The sequence below is a fragment of the Osmerus mordax genome, chromosome 26 (assembly GCF_038355195.1).
Source record: "Osmerus mordax isolate fOsmMor3 chromosome 26, fOsmMor3.pri, whole genome shotgun sequence".
NCBI classification, from domain to species: Eukaryota; Metazoa; Chordata; class Actinopteri; order Osmeriformes; family Osmeridae; genus Osmerus; species Osmerus mordax.
In genome coordinates this window covers 10,528,343-10,553,735 of record NC_090075.1, presented here as the reverse complement: position 1 = coordinate 10,553,735, position 25,393 = coordinate 10,528,343, and the positions used below count along the sequence as shown (strand labels likewise).

The following is a 25,393-nucleotide window of genomic DNA, read 5'->3' as shown; positions in this document are numbered from 1 at the left end:
GCAAGGCATTGTTAGGTTTGTTTTGATTTTTCAGCCTATCAGAGAGATAGCAAAAACATTAGGTGTGGCCAAATCTATACATTCCTTGGTAAAGAAGACAAAAGGAGAAAGGGTTGTGTGTCTTTTGGAAGTTGGAGCCGCACTTGCACTCAAGTTGTATCATTGCTGTTTATTGCAATTGTAAAACATTCTCAAGAAGAGCAGGGAATTGACTGAACCAGGATAGTACATACATTTCTTTATATGATATTTCAGTTCTAACAAAAAGGTTTTTGATAATCACTGAGAAAATTGCCATGAAACCATTGTGTTATCAATAAATTATATAAATACAGTATATAGAATGATGTTTTGAGGATTCTCCAGGAATCAATGCAAGGATATGCTTTAATAAAATGCTCAAAAAATGAGTTGGGGAATAAATGTGTACAAAACTTGGAAAACTTTCAAGATGTGAGATGGAAGACTACAAAAACGTTACAAAAAAGTAGTGGTAGCCAACTGCTGGTATATAAACTATGGGTAAGGTTCACTGCAAATGGGTCTGTGAGTTGTCTTTGGGCCTGTTTTGCTTGCTGCTATCCACCTGTTTGAGAAGCATGGAAGCCTAAAACCGTTAAGGGTTGCAGGAAAGGGGTCAGGCTGGGGTGCTCTGGGTTTGCTTGGTCCTATCTGGGTCCAGAGTGAGATGTCTGAGTCTTCTTCTGAGCCAGCTCAGCTCTCAGGGCCCGTAGTTCCGTAGCAGCCTGCTTCCTTAACTAGGAAGATCACAAACAGGGAAGGGCATCAACAAATGTGTTTGAACTTTAGAATGTATGGCTGTCTAAATGTATGGCCCTCACAAAGACAATAATTGAGGTCCAGGTCAATGTGTCACTTAAGCACTTCATAAGATGTTTTCTTTTGCGTTGTAAAGTGTTTCTGAAGAAGAACACTGAATATTGTGTTGCACAGCTAATGTACTTGTAGACTTCTGTGGGGTACAAACGGATAGTGTTACTAAAATGATTAGTTACTACAGTTAGGTCCATAAGTATTTGGACATTGACACAATTTTGATCATTCTGGCTCTGTATACCACCACAATGGATTTGAAATGAAACAATCAAGATGTGCTTTAAGTGCAGACTTTCAGCTTTAATTTCAGGGTATTTACATCCTAATCAGGTGAACGGTGTAGGAATTACAATACATTTTATATGTGCCCCCCCCCCCTTTTTAAGGGACCAAAAGTGGGAGTTTGTTATTTCATTGACAAGGAGCAGATAAAAGGTCTAGAGTTCATTTCAAGTATGGTCTTTGTGTTTGGAATCTGTTGCTGTCAACTCTCAATATGAAGTCCAAAGAGCTGTCACCATCAGTGAAGCAAGGCATCGTTAGGTTTGTTTTGATTTTTCAGCCTATCAGAGAGATAGCAAAAACATTAGGTGTGGCCAAATCAACTGTTTGGTACATTCTTAAAAAGAAAGAACACACTGGTGAGCTCAGCAACACCAAAAGACCCGGAAGACCACGGAAAACAACTGTGGTGGATGACAGAAGAATTCTTTCCCTGGTGAAGAAAAACCCCTTCACAACAGTTGGCCAGATCAAGAACACTCTCCAGGAGGTAGGCGTATCTGTGTCAAAGTCAACAATTAAGAGAAGACTTCACCAGAGTAAATACAGAGGGTTCACCACAAGATGTAAACCATTGGTGAGTCTCAAAAACAGGAAGACCAGATTAGAGTTTGCCAAAAAACATCTAAAAGAGCCTGTACAGTTCTGGAACAACATCCTATGGACAGATGAGACCAAGATCAACTTGTACCAGAATGATGGGAAGAGAAGAGTATGGAGAAGGGAAGGAACTGCTCATGATCCAAAGCATACCACCTCATCAGTGAAGCATGGTGGAGGTAGTGTTATGGCGTGGGCATGTATGGCTGCCAATGGAACTGGTTCCCTTGTATTTATCGATGATGTGACTGCTGACAAAAGCAGTAGGATGAATTCTGAAGTGTTTCGGGCAATATTATCTGCTCAGATTCAGCCAAATGCTTCAGAACTCATAGGACAGCGCTTCACAGTGCAGATAGACAATGACCCGAAGCATACTGCGAAAGCAACCAAAGAGTTTTTTAAGGCAAAGAAGTGGAATATTCTGCAATGGCCAAGTCAATCACCTGACCTAAATCCAATTGAGCATGCATTTCACTTGCTAAAGACAAAACTGAAGGGAAAATGCCCCAAGAACAAGCAGGAACTGAAGACTGTTGCAGTAGAGGCCTGGCAGATCATCACCAGGGACGAAACCCAGTGTCTGGTGATGTCTATGGGTTCCAGACTTCAGGCTGTCATTGACTGCAAAGGATTTGCAACCAAGTATTAAAAGTGACAATTAGATTTATGATTATGTTAGTTTGTCCAATTATTTTTGGTCCCTTAAAAAGGGGAGGGCCACATATAACTCTACAACATCCGGAAGATCAGGAGATACCTGTCTGAGCACTCCACCCAGCTGCTAGTCCAAGCACTCGTCCTCTCCAAGTTGGACTATTGCAACTCTCTGCTCGCTGGTCTCCCAGCATGTGCAACCCGCCCTCTTCAGAGGATTCAGAACGCGGCGGCCCGCCTAGTCTACAATCTACCCAGACGCTCCCATGTTACCCCGCTCCTCATCTCTCTCCACTGGCTACCTATCATGGCCCGTATCAGATTCAAGACCCTGGTATTGACCTTCCGAGCAGTGAACGGGACTGCACCCGTCTACATCAAGTCTCTCCTGCAGCCTTACACCCCCACCCGCCACCTACGGTCTTCTTCAGACAACCGCCTGGTGGTCCCACCGCTCAAGACCGCCCGGTCCCAACACAAGCTCTTCTCCTGTCTGGCCCCCCTGTGGTGGAATCAACTCCCCACCTCCATCAGAGACACTGACTGTCTCTCCACCTTCAAGAAAAGGCTCAAGACGCACTTGTTCCGGGAGTACAACGGTACTTAGGAACGGTTCGCTTGACCCGATGTTAGTTTCCTCAAGGATCACAATGACTCTTGCTTAGAGACTTGTTGCTCTTGTGGTTAGTGGTAACTGATTTAAATGTTTTGGTTCTCGCTGTGATATATTGTTTTATTACTGTTGCTTGCTTTTTCCCACAGGTACACTTGCACTTATAGCTGTTCATGTTGTTTGGTTGTGACTTGTTTAACTACATGCTCTTATGGTTCTTCCCTTTGGCACTTACTTTGGTTGTTCACAATGTGTGCTTCATGTTTTGGCTACTCGCAATGTTTTTTTTGGCTATCTTGTTGTTATGATCAGTGACCTATGCACTTTGTAAAGCTCTCTCTTGGAAGTCGCATTGGATAAAAGCGTCTGCTAAATGAATAAATGTAAATGTAAATATAAAATGTGTTGTAATTCCTACACCGTTCACCTGATTTGGATGTAAATACCCTGAAATTAAAGCTGAAAGTCAGCACTTGAAGCACATCTTGATTGTTTCATTTCAAATCCATTGTGGTGGTATACAGAGCCAAAATGCTGAAAATTGTGTCAATGTCCAAATACTTATGGACCTAACTGTATACCTTTATCTCGGTGACAAGCTTCATCTTGGCATCATCCACTTTCCTTTTCAGGTTGTCAATCTCATGGCTCTCTGTCATGATCTGAATGATGATCTCGTTCTGAAATTAAATAATAAGATATTAGTTCTGTGTGTAAATCAACAATACCTTCAAGCTAACATACATTTTCAAATGACTAGAGCCCCCACTCCTGTAAGTTAATGGCTTATCACGTCATATTTAATATTTGCCATATTTCATTTGGCACACTTTTCCTTTCAAATAGGCAACAGGTATACAATCGCACACTAAAATGTTAAGAAAGCGGTGTTAGTGTAACTCACTTTGGTTGACGATCGGCCCTGGTGCCTGGCTTTGCCTCTCCAGTCTCTTGCCTGTAGCTGGTGGAGCAGCTTGTTGTAGAATGTCTCCAGTTCCTGACGAATATTTCTCAGAGTTTCCTCCAAAGGTGCTGTGGCTTTTTTGGTTTCAAAATACCTCTTCTTCCAAGTGTCACGTGCTGGACACAGAATGAGACAGAATGTAAAGGCAAACAGACAACACAATACACCTACTGTTTGTCTACTAGTAACAAGTTTGGGACTTTTTTGAAAATGTGAAATATAGGAATGATGGCAAAAAATTGAAACTCCAGAAAAAGGTTACAAACTAAAAAAAAAATGTAATCTATAAACACCAATGGTTATGTTGTATGTTATGTATGATTGTATCAGACGTTACATTAAAAACATGTTTTCAAAGCAGCATCACCTTGATTTCTTCGGTGCCTGTTCTGTGCCAATAAATCTTTTCCTTTTCTTAGCAACTCTTGTCTTGTCCGTTCAAGCTGCTTTCTTTCATCTTTCACCAACTTGATTTCCTCAATCAGCTCATCCCCTGAAAAGCAAATCATGTCACTTGCTACTCTTACTTGTAAATATTCGAAACACATACATTGATAGACAAAAAGAACATGGAATATGGATAACATTGTACACTTGTAACTCTAAATGTTTCAGATGCATCAGAAATACCAGCTTACTACTTGTTGGAAAGACATGGGAAGAAGTTTTCTGAATGTCCATAGCCAGTGTAGGCGGCAAGGGCGGAGAGGTGTATTGAGCAGGTGCAGACAACAGGGCTGGATGTTCAAGGAGCTGGCCAAAACATTGAATATATTCAAAGAGAAACCTTAATATTGCAACACAGCAGTTTGTTGCCATGCCACCCTTTTCAAACCTTTTAGACATGTGGTAAAAAAAACAACAACAAAAAACACCCTTGTCCTTTCAGCACACCTACCCACTTACTGTGGCATTTGGGGTAGTAACAAAGATAACAAAACTATTTACAAGAAAGCTGTAACTTGCAGTTGCACTGGACCTCCTATTTGAGGAACTTCTAATAAAACGACAAGTTGTCTGAACAACCCAACATGGAATGTCTAAATCAATAAATATGTTTCCTGGATTTTGTCAAGCAAACAGTTCCTACCACACTTTTCGGTTGATTCCTCATGTACTTCAGTGTCTGGATATTTTGGGATTTTCGAAACCTGCAAGTGAATAGCAAATAAATTGGCCACTTGCACTCATCCAATTTAGGAGATGTTCATTTACAGCTTCTGTCAAGTTTCTTCCCTTATTCTATTGTATTACCTGTCTTGGGTGAGAGAGAAGTCAGAATCACGGCCTTCCAAAGACTCAGGGACACCTGAATCTCTAGCTTGGTTTCTCCGACCTCTCTGCCTCCTCTTGCTGGTGTTTTCAGCTTTAGCATCAGCCTCAGTGACCTGGACTGGGGCAGGTTCTGTTAATTACAATGTCATTTTTAGAACTGTTACTTTCATCACATAAGAAAAGTATGATAGACTTGACCCTTCTTTTGTATGGAAAGATATAGAAACATTAAACCAACTGAGTTTTGGATGGCCTTAATCTTCACCTTTAGCCTCTGTATTAGGCTTGAAATATGTCCCTCGTGTCTGAGTCTTTCTTAGGGAGGGCTCATTCTCAGGCCACCCAGGCTTCTGGGAAGAGGAGGGGGGCTCTTCCTCATTTGAGTCTGTGAAACTGTAACTGTCTTCCTCCTCTTCTTCATCAGGGCTGGGGGGAGGAGGAGGCTGCTGCCGGGAACTCTGGGGTATCTGGGGTAATTTAACAGGCTCTTTTGTTGTCCGGGTTGGAACGCTGTGCTTCTTGGGTGGGTCTGTGGAAGGAGTCTGGGGGTCTGTGAAATAGCTGTGGGTGTCTGTGGTGAGGGACTGCGAGCAAACACTGCCGTCATTCTCCATGGGCAACAGAAATAGCTCTGGCTGAGGAGCCTAGTAGGTGAGAGTAATTACAACACATGAATTAACATTAAATAATATAATACTACAGTGTGTTTCAATATATCATAGAATACCCAACAATTACAAAAAGACTTGGAATATACTAAAGATAAAGACATACATAAGGAGGAGCAAATGATTTAACTTTTAGATATCTCTCTTGTTTGGCTTTGACCTGTAAAAGGAGAAAAGAGAAGCAAGACATTGTTATTATTTTACAAACAAAGAATACATATGTGTATGCTTTTTTCAGTCCAAATCCTTTCATATAGGCTTTTGTTGACTTGAATGAATTACAGCCAATAAGCAAACATTGCCCCAACCAATGCTTGGATACGCACCAATGCCAAACTCCGACCCACACATTTCAGGAAGGAGAACTTGTCAATACTCTTCTCTGGGCCCAAGAGATTAACAAGCTCTTCTCTTACAGTTGTAAGGCTTATATCAGGATACAACCTAGATGGATATAGTAAAATAACAAATCATTGTTTGGGAAATTCTTAACAATGCATTTCTTTTGAAGATCAATATACTGTATTGTGATAAAGATTCCCACGCAGCCATTGAGTCAAAGCATTCACGTCTAACAACTTAAGGCTCCCACCACTCTTTGTTGTAATTGTCAAATTTCTACAACCATGCATTTAACAAAGAACCATCATTTTACCTGATAAATCCAGCAGATATGAAGTTCTCTATGGCCTCAACGGGCACTGTATTGAGTTTGGAATTCCATTGTTCATCAGGTACATACAGCACATGGAGTTCTACGAACTAACATACCAAAATGTTTGTCACTCAAACATGTTTACACAACCCAAAACACCATGACACTGCAACAAACTAAAAGTAATTGACAACGAAACAGTGAGATGACAAAACACGTAAAGATCTGAAAGTAGCTTGTGTCAGCTTACATACCATTACTAGACATCTAATTTCGTGTATTTCTTATTCTGATACATAAAATATATTGTATAACATTAACAGTGGTATGAAGTGTAGCATGAACACGTGCAAGTTTTACCTTGCCACTTGTTGGTCGTCTCTCCGCAGAATAACTGACAGACTCGCATGAGTATTCCATATTTTATCAATTTTATTACAAGAATGGCGTAATCCATTCCAGACCATATCCCCCGTAAAAATTTGATGTGGACAGAGGAAATATTGCTCCTCTGCGAAGACTGGTGAGGATACTGTGCTTGTCCTGGGAATGGGTGGGGTGTAGGTTACACTGCTAAGTAACAATCTTGTGTAATCAAACGGAGCCAATCAGAATCGTTTTTTATGTTAAAACAAACTGTGGTTGCTCTGGTGCTGATGCGGGACACTTACTGTTACGAAATATTAGTAACTTCAAGATGCCATTTTTTGTATTGACCAACTCACCTTTGTTGTTCTATGTATTTTTTCACTAACTAAAAACTGGGCAGTGCAGTTAATTCTTCGCATTAGGCTTGCCTCGCATGGTCTCCAAAAACCCACCAGATGGCGCAATAGTTCCTGCTAGGTGTGGATACAACCAACCGGATGTTGGAAACAGTAGCTCGAGAGAATGTTTAATAGGGTTAGACAGGCTCTGGTACCTCACTCGAAGTTCTACACCGAAGGATTTAACATTGCAAGCATTTGTCTTGATCGCATAAGTACATCATGTCGGGTTCATCCAACACTATGGCCATGAAAAAAGTGGTTCAACAGTTGCGTTTTGAAGCCAGTATTAACAGAGTTAAGGTACGTTTACAACAACAAGGGCGTGGAGAGATACCGTTCGAGAACATTTGGCGATAAAAGAACGATGCCCACATAGCGTGAAGTCTAACAACATTGTAACTGATGTCGTTAATTTAACCTGCCTCGAATGCAAATTATGTAACCTTTAGATTTCACAGCTAATGTCAGATCATGTATAGACTGTTCAAATTGACCTAAAAATTCAATGTATTGTGTAGAATGAGCAAATACAGCTAGCTACAAAGAATAATAAAATTACTCATTTTACAAGTTACTTTTGCCATAGGTGTCCCAGGCAGCCGCTGATTTGCAACGGTTTTGCCTTCAGAATGCCAACCATGACCCTCTACTTACCGGGGTGTCATCAAGCACCAACCCTTTCAGGACACAGAAAGTATGCTCATTCTTGTAGCTAACTGGCAGGAGTTCAAGTAAGTCACCTTTCTTTTAGTATAAAGCTCATCAAATAATTTTGCCAGGTAAATAATAATGTTCTTCTGTTTTAGGTTTTAAATTGAGATTTTCGCAACAGATCAATACACTGCAAAGGAGGCATCTATGGATATAAAATGGAAACCGCCAGCTAACAGTAGTTTTTAACCATCAATGATATATTAAGGTGCTTTTTAAAATTACAAACATTCTGTAAAGTAATCTATAGCCGAATACGTGCCTTAGTCATTTCGTTTTTTATGTGTTTTTTAACAATAAATTGCTAACATTTCTGAAACCTGTGTAGGCTACACATTTATTATAAAACAATCATCCACATAACTGTTACATGTAAAGCCAAATGCTTTGACATTGTCCATGTGATACAGGCAAGCATAGATTTTGAAAATTGTTCAAACAATTAATTTCTTGATTTAATGGGGCCTACAAATTAACAAAGACCCGTTAGCTACAACCGGGCAATAAGTGGCCAAATGTTAAGTCCAATTTAAACCAGTTTGGAGTCACATACCGGTTTGTTACTGTGCATAGACATGCAATGTTAAGATGTTGAAATATCAAGAAACTCAAAGGTTGAATCTCCTCCTGCAGGCGTCCATTTCATGTCGCTGAAAAACAAGTAGGAATGTATTAAGTTGAGGGCCAGTTAAGTCACTGGAAAGTGGTCAATAAAGCTAATTGCTCCATACAACAAAGAATGACCAAATACAATTGATCATTTTAATTATACAGTGTCATTGTATCATTGGGTGTGCTTTGCCTTCGGCAAGGGCGCAACCTCTGTTCTCTCACATATATTATTTATTTTTGTCCCCCTAAATCTTCGTCAATATTTGGCCTACATAGACAACCTAGGTGTCAAAAGTTTCATCTTGGTAGCGATTGAGTTGCTTGTATTTTTATTTACGTTCCGTTGCCTGGTTTAGGCTCAAGTTTTTGTGGCGAAAAGTGAAGCTAACGGTGGCTAATTTGCTAGCCACAGTCACTGACGTTACTTACGTCACTAACGTCACGAAAACACGCGTGACTACCTGTAGCAGAACATTCGTTTCGCATCTATTAACTTGGGGGATAGCTAGGCTAACTGTAGCTTTACTGCAAGGCAGCTGCAGAAACGCCACAAGCAAAGAGGCCAGGGTGATAACTATTTACTCGTTTTACTTTGTGATGTGAAACACAATTGTGAAATGTAATGTACAATATTAGCTGATATTATTAAGGAAGTAGGCCCACATCTACTTTCGGAAACGGTAGTCTACTATTTCACTGAAGCATTAGCATGACATTAGCCTCTGTTGCCCGGGCAACACATACTACAGTGGTCTATGATGAATCTGTTTTCAATTGTTAAATACATTTTCGTTGTAGGATTTGTTATGACATTATATTACAAGTAAACGATTTGTTGGTGAAATTATCATTATCTGTGGTTTCAAACCAGTGTTGCTCACTGCAACGCTGTAGCCTACGCGAGACACACTACAAAAACATCTACACAGCTGTTTAGGAAGTCAAACGGCTACAGAACATGTTCGGCACTCCCCTTACTTAAATCAAGTCTTTCTATCTGACTACTAACCTGAACTTCATTGCCACAGACTAAACTTTGTCAATCTGTCCATGAAAATAATTAATTTCAGCCTAAACCGTACAACGGAACGTTACATCGAATTCAACCAACGCAATCGCTACCAAGACGAACACAGCAGTAGTCTAGACTCTAGTACTGTAATGTAGTAGTAGAATTTACCGGGGCAGCTTCTCCACACAGGGCTATATCGCATTTTGCGTTGTTACTGACAATTATCGCTACCAGTGAGCTTTTTATGAATGAGCGATTTTCCACTAAATAAATGTCAAGCTTATTTACGTTTTTGGGGGCATATTTTCAGTTAGCAAATGGTACTGTTTGAATCGCGATTCCATCTTCTACTGCCGGTAACGTCGTAGAATAATCTTCAAAGGGGGTTCTTTATTAATGAATGAATGCAATACGAGTAGGCTAAATGCCTGAAAATATCACAAGATGGGAAAACTTAAACGGACGTTTAAGTCATAGTGATTAGGTAAATTTTTACACTGGTCTGCCAAATTTATTCGTTTTGATTCAGCTATGAGGCTGCCTCTTGCAGGGGAAATGAGAAGACATCATATTTCATTCTACACTTCACTCGTATTTTGAGTTGTAAATGAGCAGCAAAAAAAGATGCTTTTAAATCTGTGTAATCTTTATAAATTATAAGTAGGCCCTATGCATTTGTTAAATAAAATATACAGAAATATCAGTAAAAATGTCATAAAAAAACGGATCCCTGTGCAACCGATGCAAGCAAGCACACCCTACAATTTTCCCACAAATTGTACCCTCTTTAGTGACCATTGCTTTGCCATTAGTGACAACCAAGACTGAGACTCACCTTGAGAACCCATTCGTACTCCCCAAACTTGGAGTCAAAGGTGCCTTTTTGTAAAGACCGAAGTTTCAAAGTGAAGCGGGGTCCCAGCTCTTGAATGCCGACCCTTTTCTCATTCTTAAAGATGTACCTATAAGAGAATTAGACTTTTGACATGTTACAATGCCTGGAAAACTAAAAACTGGAAAATGTTTTCATGATAATTGCAACATTGAGATACCATGATGACATGTTGGCAGGAATTTACAATTGTGAAATGTATTACAGATTTTGCATTTCCCCAATCTGTAGTTTTAGATTAAACTGAATATTCACCTGTGAAATCTGAAAAATATGAAATCTCTCTGGTTGTGAAAGGTGGCCACCTGCCGTCCTACAAACTGGGGGTCATGAGGGAAGAGGGCAGCGAACAAGCGTCCGATGCTGTGGCCCAGCCGAGTGGTGAAGTTGTTCAGGATCACTTCCGGGGTGTGCTCTGTTGGGTCCTTCCCCCGTCTCTACAAGATGAGGGCACAGTGTACTAGTGTACTAGTGGAAACTTATCATGCAGGAATTTGGGATCGAGACACACACACACACAACAGCCTATACTCATTCACACAGACGAAGGACATGAGAAACGTGTTCCTTTTTAAATGACTTACCTTCATCTCCTTCCGCAGTCGGACACTGCTGACCTTGAAGTGTGCTGTGGGTCCATCAGGAAGGTGACAGAGCACCATACCATCTTAAATGTTATGGTGAAGGACACTTGTCTGTGGTCAAGCATTTTAGCATGACTGAGCAAAAGCATTCTGTATGAGGGTGTAAACCACTGTACAAATGATAGCCTCAAAAGTAACATCCCTTACATGTTGCTAAATTCTTGTTGCAAATTGAACTAACTACACATTTCTAAAATTGAAAAACACTCAAATAATTTCTCTACCAAAAGATACTGGGCACTTTCCGATCTTCGTTGATAACCATGAGGTATGTGAAGCCCCTGGCTATACATTGGGGAATTACTTTCTTTAGAGCCAGACCTCTTCTGTAGTACACATGTGCATCTGGGATAACTGTGGCCAGCTGTCCACAGAACCTCACTGTTCTCTGCGTGACAAAGACAAAACAAAACAGTCACTGGTCTTTAACGTTCACTGTAATCTCAAAGACAAGAGGACACAAGAAGTGTCACCAGTAATCAGTGTACCAGTAATAACTATAAATGTTATTAACATGAAAAAATATAAATCTTCCTGAATTAAAATAACACACAACTCAACAGTCAATTTGTCGACCATATACATTATAAGATTACATAAACAAACACAAACCTGATCAATCAGGAACACTGTCTATTCTGAGTGTAAATACTTCACATGTAACAGAATCTGTACACCATTTGTCCCATCCATCCATCCATCATCTTCCATTTGTCCGGGGTCAGGTCGCGGGGGCAGCAACCTAAGCAGGGAGGACCAGACTTTCCTCTCCCCGGCCACTTCCACCAGCTCTTCCTGGGGGACCCCGAGGCGTTCCCAGGCCAGCCGAGAGACATAGCCCCTCCAGCGTGTCCTGGGTCTTCCCCGGGGCCTCTTCCCAGTGGGACGTGCCCAGAACACCTCACCAGGGAGGCGTCCAGTAGGCATCCTTATCAGATGTCCGAGCCACCTCAACTGGCCCCTCTCAACGCGGAGGAGCAGCGGTTCTACTCTGAGCCCCTCCCGGATGACCGAGCTTCTCACCCTATCTCTAAGGGAGAGCCTGGACACCCTGCGGAGAAAACTCATTTCGGGCGCTTGTATTCGCAATCTCGTTCTTCCCTCAACGCCCTGGCTGCGCCTAGAAATTCTGTCCATATAAGTTATGAACAGAATCGGTGACAAAGGGCAGCCCTGGCGGAGTCCAACCCTCACCGGGAACAAGTTCGACTTACTACCGGCAATGCGGACCAAACTCTGGCACCGGTCGTACAGGGACCGAACAGCCCCAATCAGGGAGTCCGGTACCCCGTACTCCCGGAGCACCCCCCACATGAGCCCCCGAGGGACACGGTCGAACGCCTTTTCCAAATTCACAAAACATGTGTAGACTGGTTGGGCGAACTCCCATGCACCCTCCTATACCCCCTGCCGAGGGTATAGAGCTGGTCCACAGTTCCACGGCCAGGACGAAAACCACATTGCTCCTCCTGAATCCGAGGTTCGACAATCCGACGGACCCTCTTCTCCAGCACCCCTGAATAGACTTTCCCAGGGAGGCTGAGGAGTGTGATCCCCCTAAAGTTGGAGCACACCCTCCGGTCCCCCTTTTTAAAGAGGGGAACCACCACCCCAGGTCTGCCAGTCCATTTGTCCCATCTTGACCAAAACAAAAGTAGCAACTAACATTGGTGCAGTTGTCCACTCACCCCTCTAGGTCTGTCAGAAGTGGTGATTAGGACTTTTGGGTTGGTCAGACGGTTAAAGTAGGCAGAGAATTCATCCGTTCCTTCGTCAAAGGCCACCTGCAAAATATAATTTGTAAGTTAAATGCAGCAACATCACATCAACTATGAAAGCTTAAGGTGATATGGAAACATAACACTTTCCATAGAGGCATGTTACCTCTTCATCCTCTGGGTCGACTGTTGTTTCGTCATATACTCTCTGGTTTTCTATTGTCTTGGGGACTTCTTTTGGTGGAGCCTACAATGTGAGACATACATATTTCCCAGTTGCACTGTTACTCAGATGTTTTACAATAACTCTATGGATTTCACAGCATATGTATTGAACAGTTGTCCAATCAGTAAACATTAGTTAGATCAATAGGTACTTTAAAGCAGCGTATCAAAGGTATCAACATGTGCCGGAAAACTGACATGGCAGGGAGAAGCAATTAAGGGGAAAGTTTAAGAGGTCTGAGTGAACACTCAGACTTGGTCAACCTCATGAATTGTTAATTAATATACATGTTGGAGCTTCCTGAAACTCTCAAAATGTTACCTGAACATGGGCAATTATCATATACAAACCCTCCTTGGGATGACGAAACGGCACCCTGAAAGGTCACCTGAACATCAGGAATTCCTTAAAATGTTTTTAATCACTAGGAGAAAATATTTATGGATTTACAAACCAATTTACAAAACCAATTAATAATTTTGCAAAGAATTGTAGGAATCTGAACCATGATTGATGTTTAGCTTTCTGAGAGTATCAAACCTAGGGTTAAATCTCAAAAGCTTTGGGGTAAGTTTGGTCATTCAAAGTAAAGTGGTCATTTTATATCCTTTTAACAGACTTTTGAAAAGGTTTCAATTAAGCTAAACTCATATGCTGTTCATTAATTATTATATGGGTCTTTTTATAATATAACACAATGGCAGTGATCAAGGAATTTTTTTTAAGAATAAAAACGTTTGCATCTAAGAAGATTCAGCCATGTCCCCAATCATGACCTTTCATCTTCAATTAAGCTTATGAACTATGAAAAACCAATCATATTCTTAAATGATCACCTTTATTATAAAGTCAAAATTGTCTTCTTTCGGTTGAATTATATGTTTCATATAAATACAAATTCAATTTATTTGTGTCAATCAATATACTGTTAACCGTTCTGAAAGTCCCCTGTGTGTCTGTGACAGGGTTAACATTACATTCACAACATTAATTGATCAATCAATTCTTTATTAGTAAATTCTAGCATCCTGGGAACTACCATGTCCTTTATTTGATTTGATGGGGAATCAACTTTTCAAAATCTGAAATGTCCTCTTTTCGTGGAATAACTCAGTTACCATCATTATCATAAGCCAATCAAACATGTAACTTTACCTTATCTCCGAGGGCATCCCTTTCTTTTTTCTTCTTTTTCTTTAATACCATCTTTTGCTGCAAATGCAATATACTCACAAATTAAAATGTTGTACGATAATATTGGCAAGCTACAGTAACACAACTGGGTAAGACATTTTAGGTCGGCACAAGTCATACCAGTTTTCATTTGCATTACCTTTCGTTTCTCTTGCTTGAGTTTCATGAACATAAGGTGTCTTCTCTGTTTATTTTTTATTTCAGACACACTGAAGGTGGGTGGGAAATATGCTTCTTGTGGAGTATTACCATTTTCTGCTTCGGTTTTCGCAACACCGGTATCGTCACCATCCTCCTGCGGAATCGAGATCATTTTATTTTGCTTCTTAAATGTATTTTTCTTCGTTTTATCCTGCTTTTTAGAATCTTCTACAATGTCCATCATGTCAACCGTGTTCCGCAACTCACGTGTACCGTTTACGGCATCATTACTTCCTGTGTCACAGGATGTTGTATCTGAAAACGTAATGTATTTTCCCCTTTCGTCACCTAGTGGCGGGGAATAAAAATGTATTTGTAAAAACACTTCAATAGATTTGTTTTTAGAATGTGTTGTCGTTGTTGCATTGAATCATGATACATTCTACAATAATCACTTATTAGGAAAAACACATCAGCATAATATGCTAGCCTGTGGAAATGTATTTAGGGCATATTGCCATAGTGGTTATGGTGGCATGTTTCCTCATTTTGATTATATATTGTGCTGACATGTTTCTGTAGTTCAGTTAGAACAAGTATTGTACTACATTTATTGAAATTATGTTTCACAAGAATCAACCAGCATGACATTGAAGAACAAACAATATAAAACATAAGAAAAGCTAGTGGAGACTGAGTAAGTAGTGGTAAAGAAAGAAACATTTACTAATTAAACATATTTGTATGTACTGTGTGCTGTTTGTAGGTCTTGTACATGAGTATGCATGGCAACAGAAATGCATGACTAACAACGGCTGTGTGGAACACCATCCACATACATCTTGGTTGTCTGTACTCGTGGCTGTCTCCTCTATTTATGTCGGTATTACAGGTCCAGCAATATCTAGCACAAGTTACACAATACTTGGAATGATCCAATATGAATTGGATATTGGGCGGGTAAACCATCTGGCAATCTAACAGCTGATGTACCAGTCCACAACCTGGCGAAAGGCCTTGTATATGAGTAGATTGATTGAACACACCAGTCCCCCACCCCTCCATGCCTGGGACCCCTCTCTGTTCAGGTCCCCCAAACAGGTCCATGGGTTTTGGAACTCCAAAGACACACACCACTCGGAGTGATCATAGTAGGACTTGAATTTTAACTGCTCAGGGAGGCTGATCCTTCTCACATTCATGGTATGTCTGGTGAGGGAGCAGTTGGACGGCAGTTCAGAGTCCCGTCGCTGCCAAGTTTCAACCAGCAGATCAGTGTCCAGAACCTGGGCCACCCAGCCAGTGTAGATATCTATAAGAAGGTCAGAAGAGGTCAAGTGGGCCATTCTGATGAAGGGTTAATCAACTCTGAGTTATGTTATTATTAATCACTGTGGCCATTGCAAGTGTTATAAAACAGGTTGTCATGAAAAACAACGGTCTTGATGGTCTTACCATCAATATAAAGCTGTGACTTGGCAAAACTGATGAATTTTTCCCCCTTGGCTGATAGGAGAGCTACCATTCTCCTTTCTGAGACCAATGGTGGCTTCAAACCGTTACAAAACTGTGCCATCTCTTTCTTGAATATCTCTGGCATAGAGCAGTTGTATACACGTGGGTTCATGTAAACAAGCTGCTGGACTGTAGGGGGAAATGTTTGGAAAAGAAACTTGGAAACTGGAGCCTTACATATCCTTTTTGTGACCTTATTAAAAGCCAGGATGTAGCAGCACTAAATGCGTTACAAACCTACACAGACATACATGCAAAATAACTGCATAAGAGTGTTTTTACTGCAGTTAACACACACAACTCTATGATTCTGACATGAAATCCTGAGAGTTGATTTTTCTTTCTAAAAGTTACATTTCGGAATGGTATGTTTGCTCACCTATTTGGAGGAACTGTTCATATTTGTAAGTCACACAGAGGGCTGTCTGGCCATTGACTTTGCCAGAGGAGGGGTAGAGGTAGCCTTTATCAGCAAAGAAAGGAAAATGGGGAATACTATGGCTGAGCCAAAACCCCTGGGAGTGGTTGACGAGCAGCACTCCTGAAGAATAGAAATTAACATAATTTTGTATATTAGGATGTTTACTATATTTTAGCTTATCATAGATGGAATCTATGTTCTGTGTACTTATATGTTATGTTATGCCAGGTTGTTTTTCATTGTCTTGTCCTAAAAATGTCAGTGCCCAGTCTGACCCTGTGTTGTTCTGTGCATCGGACAATAAAAGACTTTGAACTTGAACTAATCTATTCATCAATGTTCATGTTTTGTATAAAAGCACCGTTTAATGAACATTACAATAACACATATGCTAGCATGCACTCACTTACACCTACATGCACACAAACGCACCCATGCACACAAGTGCTCTGTCAATGAACCAGTGTCAACATCACTTATCAAAAGATGTTCTTTGCCCCGTAACCTCCCCCTGATCCCAAAACCATATTGGTCTGCTCATTTCTGCAGAATCATGTCATTCAAAAAAACTGTATAGAACTGAGGAAGGTCAAATACCCTACACACCGAGCACACAGTTGAATGAAGGTATACTGTCATTTTGCAACAACAATGTTCAGTGGATTAGGAAGTCATTGTCCACTTGGACAGTGTCATGTATGTTGGTAGCTACCTTTAGTGTGGCCATAGCCTTTGATATATTCCATGATTGGAGGAGCATCATTGTAGAAGGTGTAGACAGAACTATTGGACTGAAGAAAACACAGGTGCATGTACACACAGCGCCACAACAACCCAACACTTTACATGGAAATGATCTACCTTCATGCAACGCAAAAGCTAATCATTATAAAACAGTAAGCAAGTAGTCCTACCTTGTATCCTTGACCCAGGTAAATCTGATTTAACGTGCTCCCTAAGGCCCCTTGGCTGGTGTTGACCGTGAACTTACTTAGCTGCCAGCTCCCCATTGATGAGTCCAGGTACATGTAGTCAACCCCACTCCCCACATCTCCAATTTTATACCTGGGCATTTTGTATATGATAAACCTGGAGTGATAATAATCACATTACAAATCTACAGTGCTTAACCCACATTAAAACAGGAACAGTGTGCTACATCCATTCAGATTAAATGGCAATATATATATTTTTTGAACCCTCATTTTTTCAGTTTTTGATCACTGCAAAATAGCAATCGCCAATAGCAAAAAGTACTATTGGCCTGAATTTCAAGTTTCGGATCACACAAACAATTTGAGTTATACTGTTTGATCAAAACAAAACAGAATTGTCAGAACACCACTAAATTTAAAGCATGTTTACTAGTCATGAACGATCAATGGTTTCACATCAGTTATATCAGTTAGTTTTGTTTCACACAGGTATTTGTGTGAATGAAACGACAAAATGTACGTAAAAATGTAAGAAATATCTGATTTGCACACCATAACCGGCAGATGCACATGAGGAAGAAGGACACCCAAACTAAATTTAAACATCGTCTTGTATCACTCACTATGTAGAAAAAAAACAAGAAAAGAATATTTAAACGTATATTCGGCTTTTGGTAGGCTACGTGATTGAGCGACTTTTAAAGTGAATATACCACAGCGGGGTGAAAATGCAGAAGAGGAAGTCTTAAATTAATCTCATGCCAAAACACATGATGAGAACCAAATCTGGTTTTGTTAGTTCCGGTTTTGCAGCAGTGACTCGAACTAATTGCCATTTGAATATCTCTAGAAATGTCTATTCAGCAATGTAACACTTATTGAAGGAACTGATTGTGGATAAAATATGCTATAATATCGCAGTTTAAATATTGATTCACTTTTTTGTCAAATATTTGAAATTACACATTCAAGTGTCTAATATCATTAGCCCCTAGTCAGATGCACCTTTGTTCTGCAGTAAACAGCAGTAAAACATTGTAAAATCAATGTGACATAATGTTTTGCAAATTTCTTGTGGTTTGGAAGTAGAAGGATGGACGTTGGATTATGTTTATACATTTTATATAGTCACATAGTCTGAGTTCTTATCAATCCTTAGCTTGAATATAAAAATACTAAAAGTTGTTTAAAACTAAAAGGTAGTTTGATTAAGGCTAAGGATTAAAATGATGATAACATGTAGATTAATAAAACAATATTACTGACTCACAACAATTATTCTGTGTATGTAACGATGACCAAAATATGCATTTACAAGAAATTACAAAATATTAAACTATTCACCTGTTTAATAAATGTCTTTGTTACTCATTAGTTAAACAATTAAAGAGCCAATAACCAGATGTGTCCACATTTACAGTCATATCTTCACATATTGCATATCTTCACCATGATGGTTAGTGGAAATCAATGGAGATTCACTAATTCTCTGTGATCTAATTTGAGCTATCTCTTGTAAAACTACACAAACTTGACTATCAATTTAATATCCTAAGACATGTTCAGCATGTATTGTTTCAAAGAAATTGGCACCTTGTGTAACACTGACTGAACTGGTAGCGCCAGCCCTCCCAAAGATCCTTCACAGAGATCAGGCACTTCACAGAGACGGAGTGGAGCAGACACAATGACAACCTCACCTCAGGTATGAGCATTTTATGTGTACTTTGTGTTCAAATGGTTTGAAATGAAATGTATCAAGTCTAGAAGGATATTTTAGTTCTAAAGATTTACATTCTGAATGGATGTTGGGGTCAATGACCATTGTGTCAAACCACTTTACCTTTTTTGCTTAGGGTGAACAAGAGCATTCAACAAAAAAGCTATACATAGCTATCTCTTCATCTTAACAATCTTATGTCCAGGCCATTACTGGACAAAAATATTCAATGGAATTTCAGTATGTTAAATATCTAACCATCACATCTGTATCAGGAGTTGCGATATCACACCCAATGCAGCATCTGTCTATTTAGCAGAATGTAGAGTTTGTGCGGACAGGCTATGGGAAGAACTCTGTGAAGGTTCTGTACATCAGAAGAGAAGGAACACATCACTACATCATTGAGCTGAAGGCCAATGTCGAGATCACCCTCAACAACCGCAAAGATTACTTGACTGGGGACAACTCTGACATTATCCCCACTGACACGGTCAAAAACACTGTCTATGCCTTGGCCAAGCTAAAGGGAGTAAGTATTTATGCTTTCAATCCCATCCTCCTTCAAGACAAACCTATGCTTCTACTTACAGAATACAACAATTTGTGTTTTTGTTTGATCAGGTTCGGAACATAGAGCAGTTTTCAATGGACATCTGCGAACATTTCCTAACAGCTTTCAAACATGTGACCAGGGCCAAGGTGGACATGGAGGAGGCCCCATGGAAGAGACTGGAAAAGGTAAAATGCCAGGACCCGGCTAAATGCCAAAACAAACATAACAGGGAGTCAGGTGGCTGAGCGGTGAGGGTATCGGTTGCCAGTTCGATTCCCGGCCGTGTGCAAAATTACGTTGTGTCCTTGGGCAAGGCACTTCACCCTACTTGCCTCGGGGGGAATGTCCCTGTACTTACTGTAAGTCGCTCTGGATAAGAGCGTCTGCTAAATGACTAAATGTAAATGTAAACATGTTTTCTTTATTTACATATCTAGAAAGACAATACAAGAGAACTTTTGAGGAAATTTGGAGGAAATACACTAGCATTCCAGGACTATCTATATATTTATAACTAGCAGACCTAGGTGTATACACCATATATAGTTTATGCATATACACATATGCAGCATATATACTCTATGTATATATTCATAGTAGGTTTAGTCTTTATCATTCTTTATGCACCATTTTTATGTTGCTTTCGATTAACCTGTCTGTTAATAAGATGTTCAAATGTAACAAATAATTGTTCTATATTTATGGATTATACAACTACATTTCTCCCTGACACAGAATGGTGTGGAACATGCCCATGCATTTATCTTCAGCCCAGAGTGCTGGCGTTTCTGCAGTGTTGAACAGCACCTCAATGGTGAGTTAGTGAAAGAACATGGTAGATATAGCTGGCTCCAAACACAGCAGTGTTACTGCTAATAGTTGGAAAGGAGAGGTACACTGAAAGAGAGGTGCATCAGTGGATTTCTAGCTGTGTTATTGTCCCCAACAGAGAAACCTGTGATTCACAGTGGAGTGAAGAATATGACAGTGCTGAAAACCACCAAGTCAGGCTTCGAGGGTTTTTTCCGAGATCGTTTCACCACCTTGCACGAGACTAAGGATAGGTGCTTCTGTACTTCGGTCTATGCTAAGTGGCGCTACAATCGGGTCCAAGATGTTGACTTCGATGCAGCGTGGTAATTGCAGAGATGACTTGAAAAAGGACATTAACCCCTAATTGTGATTATGAAAATACTTTATTTAAATCAATATGCTGTTTAATATTAATTCCTATGATGTTGTTGTTGTGAAACATCCTTAGATGTTCACATTTCTGAAGAATATTTAGGGAAAGGAAAAATACAATTTTAAAACAGCTTGTGACAATAGTCATGTAACAAAACATGGTATTTTAACAAATGTGTCTGTTCACTGATGCAGGAGATGTGTGAAGAACACCATAATTGAGAAGTTTGCCGGCCCATATGACCTGGGCGAGTTCTCTCCCTCTGTGCAGAAGACACTATATGATACGCAGGTCATGGTTCTGGATAGACTGCCAGAGGTAAACAAGAAAAATAACATTTTGTACATTTCAATCATCTTCATTTTTTTTATCAACTCAAGCAAAGCATTCAAGTTAAATCCACACTGAGTTGAATGTTCTGATCTATAATCCAGGTGGAGGAGATTGAGATGATCATGCCCAACAAACACTATTTCACTGTGGACATGACCAAAATGGGACTCGCCAACAAGGATGAGGTGAGTGGACTCATTCAATTTAACTAAAATAATGTTGTCCTAATGTAATGGAATTCACTTTCAGTTAAAAGGAGTCAACATACAAGTACCTTGTATCAATTGCAATAAACATTAACTGCATGTACACTGCACATATGAACCTTTGTCCTGTATTCTTTGAAGGTCCTTCTTGCATTAGACAATCCATCAGGGAACATCACAGGAACGGTATGCAGGAAGCCCCTGGCCAAGCTGTGAAAAGGAACCAATGGCTGAATACCAACACTAAACATTTTACCATTAGGATACCTAATCTGCCAAACATCACTTGGGCCCATGCTTAATGGCTTCTTTAATTTCCTCATAAATTCACTGAACATGACTTTAAATGAGCATTGAATAAAGTACTGCCTGTGAAATAAAGTATTATTCTGTATATATTGTGTTATCCTCAATACAACAGGCACACATATAGCAGCACACTCCCTCGTAAAAAAATATTTTATGAAGTGTAAAAACAAACTTCTAAAGACCTGATATAATTGGACTGTGTCTTTAATAGCACCAAGTCAAATCTGAGCAATAATGCCTTACATTTCAGTCATTTTGCAGATACTCTTAATTCAGAGAAATTTACAGAACTTATCAGTGCATTAATTTAAGTAGGTGAGTATGGTTATTAGAGAAGTGACAATAATAAATATTTACAAAATCTCAGATGGTTCATCTAAGGGACTGGAACAATATGGCCTAAATCCATGATACTATGGGTCTTTGGTGAGAGAAAAGCACCATTTATTGCAAATCTTTGTAAGATCCAGATTTTCGATTCCAGTGTCATGTCGGACATGTGTTATTAATCCTTGTCTTTCAGACAATGTGTGAAAGCACCACAGGCAAGAACATTTATGAAATAATCTGTCTTAACACATAAATAATATATAACTTTTGATTATTCACTATACAATTGGTGAGTAGGGAAACAGTATTTTCTGAGTAGAGAAAACTTACACGCTATATACTCACTGTATAACAGGACTTACAAAACTGATCATACATTTTGGAACTGGGTTTCTCTTTCTTTAAATATTAAAAGCTTCACATATAAGAGAACACACAATACATTTTGAACTATTGACCAAGATCTTATTTACATGTATTTTCAACCCATTTTGAACAACACATTTCACACACAAAACACCCTGCATAACACCCTCCACCCTTTCCCGCACCTTAAATAAAATAGGGTACAAAGACTTTTAAAGCAGCAGAAAAAACATCAGTGGCCCAAAAAGGTAAACAGCCGGGTGGACTTTCTATACAGTTCCTTTTCCACACTGATAAAAACATACACTTATACAGTCTCTCCATACACTGTCACAGTGACAATGTAGTCGTATCAGAAGTCTATTTACTGTGTCACTATGTAGTTACCCTGTATTCACACTGCTCCTGTGTCTCCTGGTTTGATTGTCCTTCCTGGGGCAGGTGTCCCTAAAACGCTACGACGCATTGCTTTTCAGGTGCTGGGTCTGTAGTGGCTTCACGTGGTACTCATAGATCTTCAGTGCAGGACCAAGCTTGATTGACAGTCCTGTGAGGACGTCATTACGTGTCATCAACAGCAAGGACTTTCCATCAATTTCCTGTTAAAACATGGAAAATGTGTTTGAATTCTCTTTTGCTTTCCCATGGCCTTTCCTATGTATTTTACCTAATACAGCTAATATTGTGTGTGGATGTATTATATATTCTACACTAAACAACTAAAGTATACCTGATCTTGGAAAGCTGTTGCTTGCTCTTCGAATCCTGTCGCTTTGAAATAATTCACTACGTCTGCCACAGCCCAGTTGGCAGGGTCCGGCAAGGTCTGTCCATTCTCCATAGGGCTGTAGGGTCATAATGCATTATATTCCGTTAGAATCAAGTGCTGCCCCAACACAGAATATTCATTTATGGTCCTCAAGGTTACACTGATAAGATGCAATGATTACCTTTTGGTTTCAACTGAGCCATTTGCCTTATTGTCCATGCCGTCTGCAACATAACAAGCAAGCAGGAATTGCCTTAAAATCTATAATAGTAACCGTCTGTCTTACAATCACACAACTATACTTAAGAAGAATAGTCAGATTTGAATCCTTTAAATAAAGCAAAATTATTTTCCAACAGAATATTGCCATCCCAATTAACTTGCTGTAAGTGGAAATGTACTTCTGTGTTGAGTGTACATCGCCTGTTATCGCACTGCATCTAAATCTCGGCTCTAGCTGTAAAACCTCCTTAATTGCCAGAGAACATTCCTATTCCTAGGTCCTTATGCATTCCTTGAAGAGAGACCAGTGCTGGTATATTTTATGCAGCATCAATATAAGGCAGGAAAATTAAGTCTTACGGTCTGTAAGTTTGCAGTGAGTTTTCATTAGATGAAATGTCCGTTTCAAAACTTATTTATGATGACGTTTCCACCAGCAACACCGCTTTCCTACGGATTCAGACATTGGTTTTCTGTTTCCTCTTACTGGACTGTACCCTGAAAAAAATTAATTATTTTTGGAGGAAGTGTAAAACATTCATGATACCTTTCCTAGGGAGACACTAGATATACAGAAAATGTACGTTTATTAAAAAATCTAAGAGATAATTTCAGAAAGGGAACATAAAGACAGGGCATTTTTATATACATTTTAATAGCAATCGATTCAAAATCAATGGCCAAACCGTCAAAACTAGCCAGAGCTAGCTAATCTACGAGCTACCTTGAATCTCTCACACTGCCTAAAATGACAAGAACTCCATTTGACAGCTAGTCTAGCTAGCTTGGTAGCAAGCTGTCCATCTCTGACTCGGAATACATGCAGTTACGCGCAAAAGATATACAATTATATAACGACTTTAACAATGAACAAGTCATGTAATTGAAACAACTAGATATACATTATATCATTAAATAATACATGTTTGTGTCGTTTTTCATTTCTCGCGCACACCCCTCCTCCAGCCAGCCATGGAGCTTTCTAGCCCACATCACATACATACCTTATTTTTCCTTTTTTCAGCGCGTCATAAGGTCAGTTCTACAAACGAATATTTTATAATTACCACTAAAAATAAAAGTAATGTTCAAACATATACTATTAGTGAAAACCTAATTTTTTTGTCGCGTAATAAAGCTAGCTAGATAATGGTCTAACATCAGTTCAGTTAAGCTTCCTCAACCCACATGCAGACCATTTGCATTGTGGGATGTGGAGTTTTATCTTAGTCAAGTTACTGCTTTGTGAGCAATTAATTACTTATCCATAATTGATATGTGTAATAAGAAAATACAACACGTTTTATATATTTAAGTAAGTATGCTACCCCTTATTCCTCTCACAGAAACATACTTAATTGGCTTTCAAAAAAATACAAATATTGTATTCCAAAAGGTCCCTTCAAATGGTGAAAACTGCATTATATAAGATTTCATTCAATTGTCCTTTAAAGGATTTCCTTTGTCAAACAAGCCTACAATAAGAAGTGCTTATCTTTACGTTTTCTTCACATTCATTACAAAAACTAAGAAAATCTGATATGTACATACAATTAGATTTTTCTTTTCTTTGCAAAACTTTAAACCTGTGTGTGATCTTCTCAGTGTACAGACATACGCCAACTTCTAACTTATCAAAATGGATCGAGCAGTTATTAGCCTACATGTCAATGAAAGTCACTGCAGCATAATTGCTAACAGTAAGTGGACATCATATGTTCAAATTGAAAACAAAAGATTTTAAGAATTTTTATACAAAGAATTTAATTTATTACAGTGACATATATCCTTTGTTACATAAAATCTGCTACAGCAAAGTATATTATACTTCCCTTGCAAATACAAGTAAATATGGGTGGGGAAAAGTGTCCATTTTCTAAATGACATTGTGCAAAATATCCAACAAACTAAATACATAGATATTTCATATTATGGCCCATACTCTTGTTTAACTATAAAGAAGATTAAATTAAACTTACTTCCATATGCAAGGAGTTTTGGTTGGCTCATGAAAACTTGCTATAATTTACATTTAAGAACTTGTCAACAAACAT

The 25,393-nt window shown here is 39.4% G+C and overlaps 6 protein-coding genes across 6 annotated transcripts; 2 read left to right on the top strand and 4 right to left on the bottom strand.

Annotated features, from left to right (window-relative positions):
- Window positions 1–199: 199 nt before the first annotated feature.
- spata1 (spermatogenesis associated 1) lies at window positions 200–6,971 on the bottom strand. Its single transcript, XM_067229650.1, has 12 exons — window positions 6,912–6,971; window positions 6,552–6,658; window positions 6,223–6,340; window positions 6,003–6,056; window positions 5,494–5,872; window positions 5,208–5,358; window positions 5,044–5,104; window positions 4,592–4,706; window positions 4,321–4,446; window positions 3,894–4,069; window positions 3,571–3,669; window positions 200–758 (listed from the first exon to the last, which is right to left on the bottom strand). The coding sequence occupies exons 1-12, from the start codon at window positions 6,969–6,971 to the stop codon at window positions 669–671; spliced, it is 1,536 nt and encodes a 511-aa protein (XP_067085751.1). The 3' UTR covers window positions 200–668.
- A 458-nt stretch (window positions 6,972–7,429) lies between these two features.
- LOC136935946 (guanine nucleotide-binding protein G(I)/G(S)/G(O) subunit gamma-5) lies at window positions 7,430–8,351 on the top strand. The gene is made up of 3 exons (XM_067229652.1): window positions 7,430–7,621; window positions 7,908–8,052; window positions 8,128–8,351. The coding sequence occupies exons 1-2, from the start codon at window positions 7,541–7,543 to the stop codon at window positions 8,031–8,033; spliced, it is 207 nt and encodes a 68-aa protein (XP_067085753.1). The 5' UTR covers window positions 7,430–7,540; the 3' UTR covers window positions 8,034–8,052; window positions 8,128–8,351.
- Window positions 8,343–14,741, bottom strand: rpf1 (ribosome production factor 1 homolog). The gene is made up of 9 exons (XM_067229651.1): window positions 14,470–14,741; window positions 14,292–14,348; window positions 13,077–13,157; window positions 12,881–12,976; window positions 11,427–11,580; window positions 11,133–11,215; window positions 10,804–10,985; window positions 10,492–10,618; window positions 8,343–8,682 (listed from the first exon to the last, which is right to left on the bottom strand). Exons 1-9 carry the CDS (start codon window positions 14,713–14,715, stop codon window positions 8,641–8,643), a joined length of 1,068 nt encoding a protein of 355 aa, XP_067085752.1. The 5' UTR covers window positions 14,716–14,741; the 3' UTR covers window positions 8,343–8,640.
- A 245-nt stretch (window positions 14,742–14,986) lies between these two features.
- On the bottom strand, window positions 14,987–17,491 carry dnase2b (deoxyribonuclease II beta). The gene is made up of 5 exons (XM_067230006.1): window positions 17,322–17,491; window positions 17,120–17,198; window positions 16,366–16,527; window positions 15,927–16,115; window positions 14,987–15,783 (listed from the first exon to the last, which is right to left on the bottom strand). The coding sequence occupies exons 1-5, from the start codon at window positions 17,478–17,480 to the stop codon at window positions 15,449–15,451; spliced, it is 924 nt and encodes a 307-aa protein (XP_067086107.1). The 5' UTR covers window positions 17,481–17,491; the 3' UTR covers window positions 14,987–15,448.
- Window positions 17,492–18,991: 1,500 nt separating this feature from the next.
- Window positions 18,992–21,708, top strand: uox (urate oxidase). The gene is made up of 8 exons (XM_067229982.1): window positions 18,992–19,047; window positions 19,382–19,594; window positions 19,687–19,803; window positions 20,354–20,432; window positions 20,568–20,754; window positions 20,999–21,122; window positions 21,239–21,322; window positions 21,485–21,708. The coding sequence occupies exons 1-8, from the start codon at window positions 19,030–19,032 to the stop codon at window positions 21,557–21,559; spliced, it is 897 nt and encodes a 298-aa protein (XP_067086083.1). The 5' UTR covers window positions 18,992–19,029; the 3' UTR covers window positions 21,560–21,708.
- A 146-nt stretch (window positions 21,709–21,854) lies between these two features.
- On the bottom strand, window positions 21,855–24,512 carry samd13 (sterile alpha motif domain containing 13). The gene is made up of 5 exons (XM_067229950.1): window positions 24,344–24,512; window positions 23,700–23,837; window positions 23,299–23,341; window positions 23,079–23,193; window positions 21,855–22,947 (listed from the first exon to the last, which is right to left on the bottom strand). The coding sequence occupies exons 2-5, from the start codon at window positions 23,725–23,727 to the stop codon at window positions 22,804–22,806; spliced, it is 330 nt and encodes a 109-aa protein (XP_067086051.1). The 5' UTR covers window positions 23,728–23,837; window positions 24,344–24,512; the 3' UTR covers window positions 21,855–22,803.
- Window positions 24,513–25,393: the final 881 nt, after the last annotated feature.

Coding starts and splice junctions, on each gene's coding strand:
- spata1 (XM_067229650.1), bottom strand. CDS start 6,971: ATGGAATACTCATGCGAGTCTGTCAGTTATTCTGCGGAGAGACGACCA. Junction 6,057..6,222: donor TGGGTCGGAGTTTGGCATTG/GTGCGTATCCAA, acceptor CTCCTTTTACAG/GTCAAAGCCAAACAAGAGAG. Junction 5,105..5,207: donor TTCTCTCTCACCCAAGACAG/GTAATACAATAG, acceptor ATTCACTTGCAG/GTTTCGAAAATCCCAAAATA.
- LOC136935946 (XM_067229652.1), top strand. CDS start 7,541: ATGTCGGGTTCATCCAACACTATGGCCATGAAAAAAGTGGTTCAACAG. Junction 7,622..7,907: donor CCAGTATTAACAGAGTTAAG/GTACGTTTACAA, acceptor CTTTTGCCATAG/GTGTCCCAGGCAGCCGCTGA.
- rpf1 (XM_067229651.1), bottom strand. CDS start 14,715: ATGATGGACATTGTAGAAGATTCTAAAAAGCAGGATAAAACGAAGAAA. Junction 13,158..14,291: donor GGGATGCCCTCGGAGATAAG/GTAAAGTTACAT, acceptor CTCACATTGTAG/GCTCCACCAAAAGAAGTCCC. Junction 11,216..11,426: donor CGAAGATCGGAAAGTGCCCA/GTATCTTTTGGT, acceptor ATAACATTTAAG/ATGGTATGGTGCTCTGTCAC.
- dnase2b (XM_067230006.1), bottom strand. CDS start 17,480: ATGCCCAGGTATAAAATTGGAGATGTGGGGAGTGGGGTTGACTACATG. Junction 16,116..16,365: donor TGAACAGTTCCTCCAAATAG/GTGAGCAAACAT, acceptor TTCCCCCTACAG/TCCAGCAGCTTGTTTACATG. Junction 15,784..15,926: donor GTCACAGCTTTATATTGATG/GTAAGACCATCA, acceptor ACCTTCTTATAG/ATATCTACACTGGCTGGGTG.
- uox (XM_067229982.1), top strand. Junction 19,595..19,686: donor CCTTGGCCAAGCTAAAGGGA/GTAAGTATTTAT, acceptor TTGTTTGATCAG/GTTCGGAACATAGAGCAGTT. Junction 20,433..20,567: donor TGTTGAACAGCACCTCAATG/GTGAGTTAGTGA, acceptor TGTCCCCAACAG/AGAAACCTGTGATTCACAGT.
- samd13 (XM_067229950.1), bottom strand. CDS start 23,727: ATGAAAACTCACTGCAAACTTACAGACC. Junction 23,342..23,699: donor TCACTGCAAACTTACAGACC/GTAAGACTTAAT, acceptor GTTATGTTGCAG/ACGGCATGGACAATAAGGCA. Junction 22,948..23,078: donor CAACAGCTTTCCAAGATCAG/GTATACTTTAGT, acceptor ATGTTTTAACAG/GAAATTGATGGAAAGTCCTT.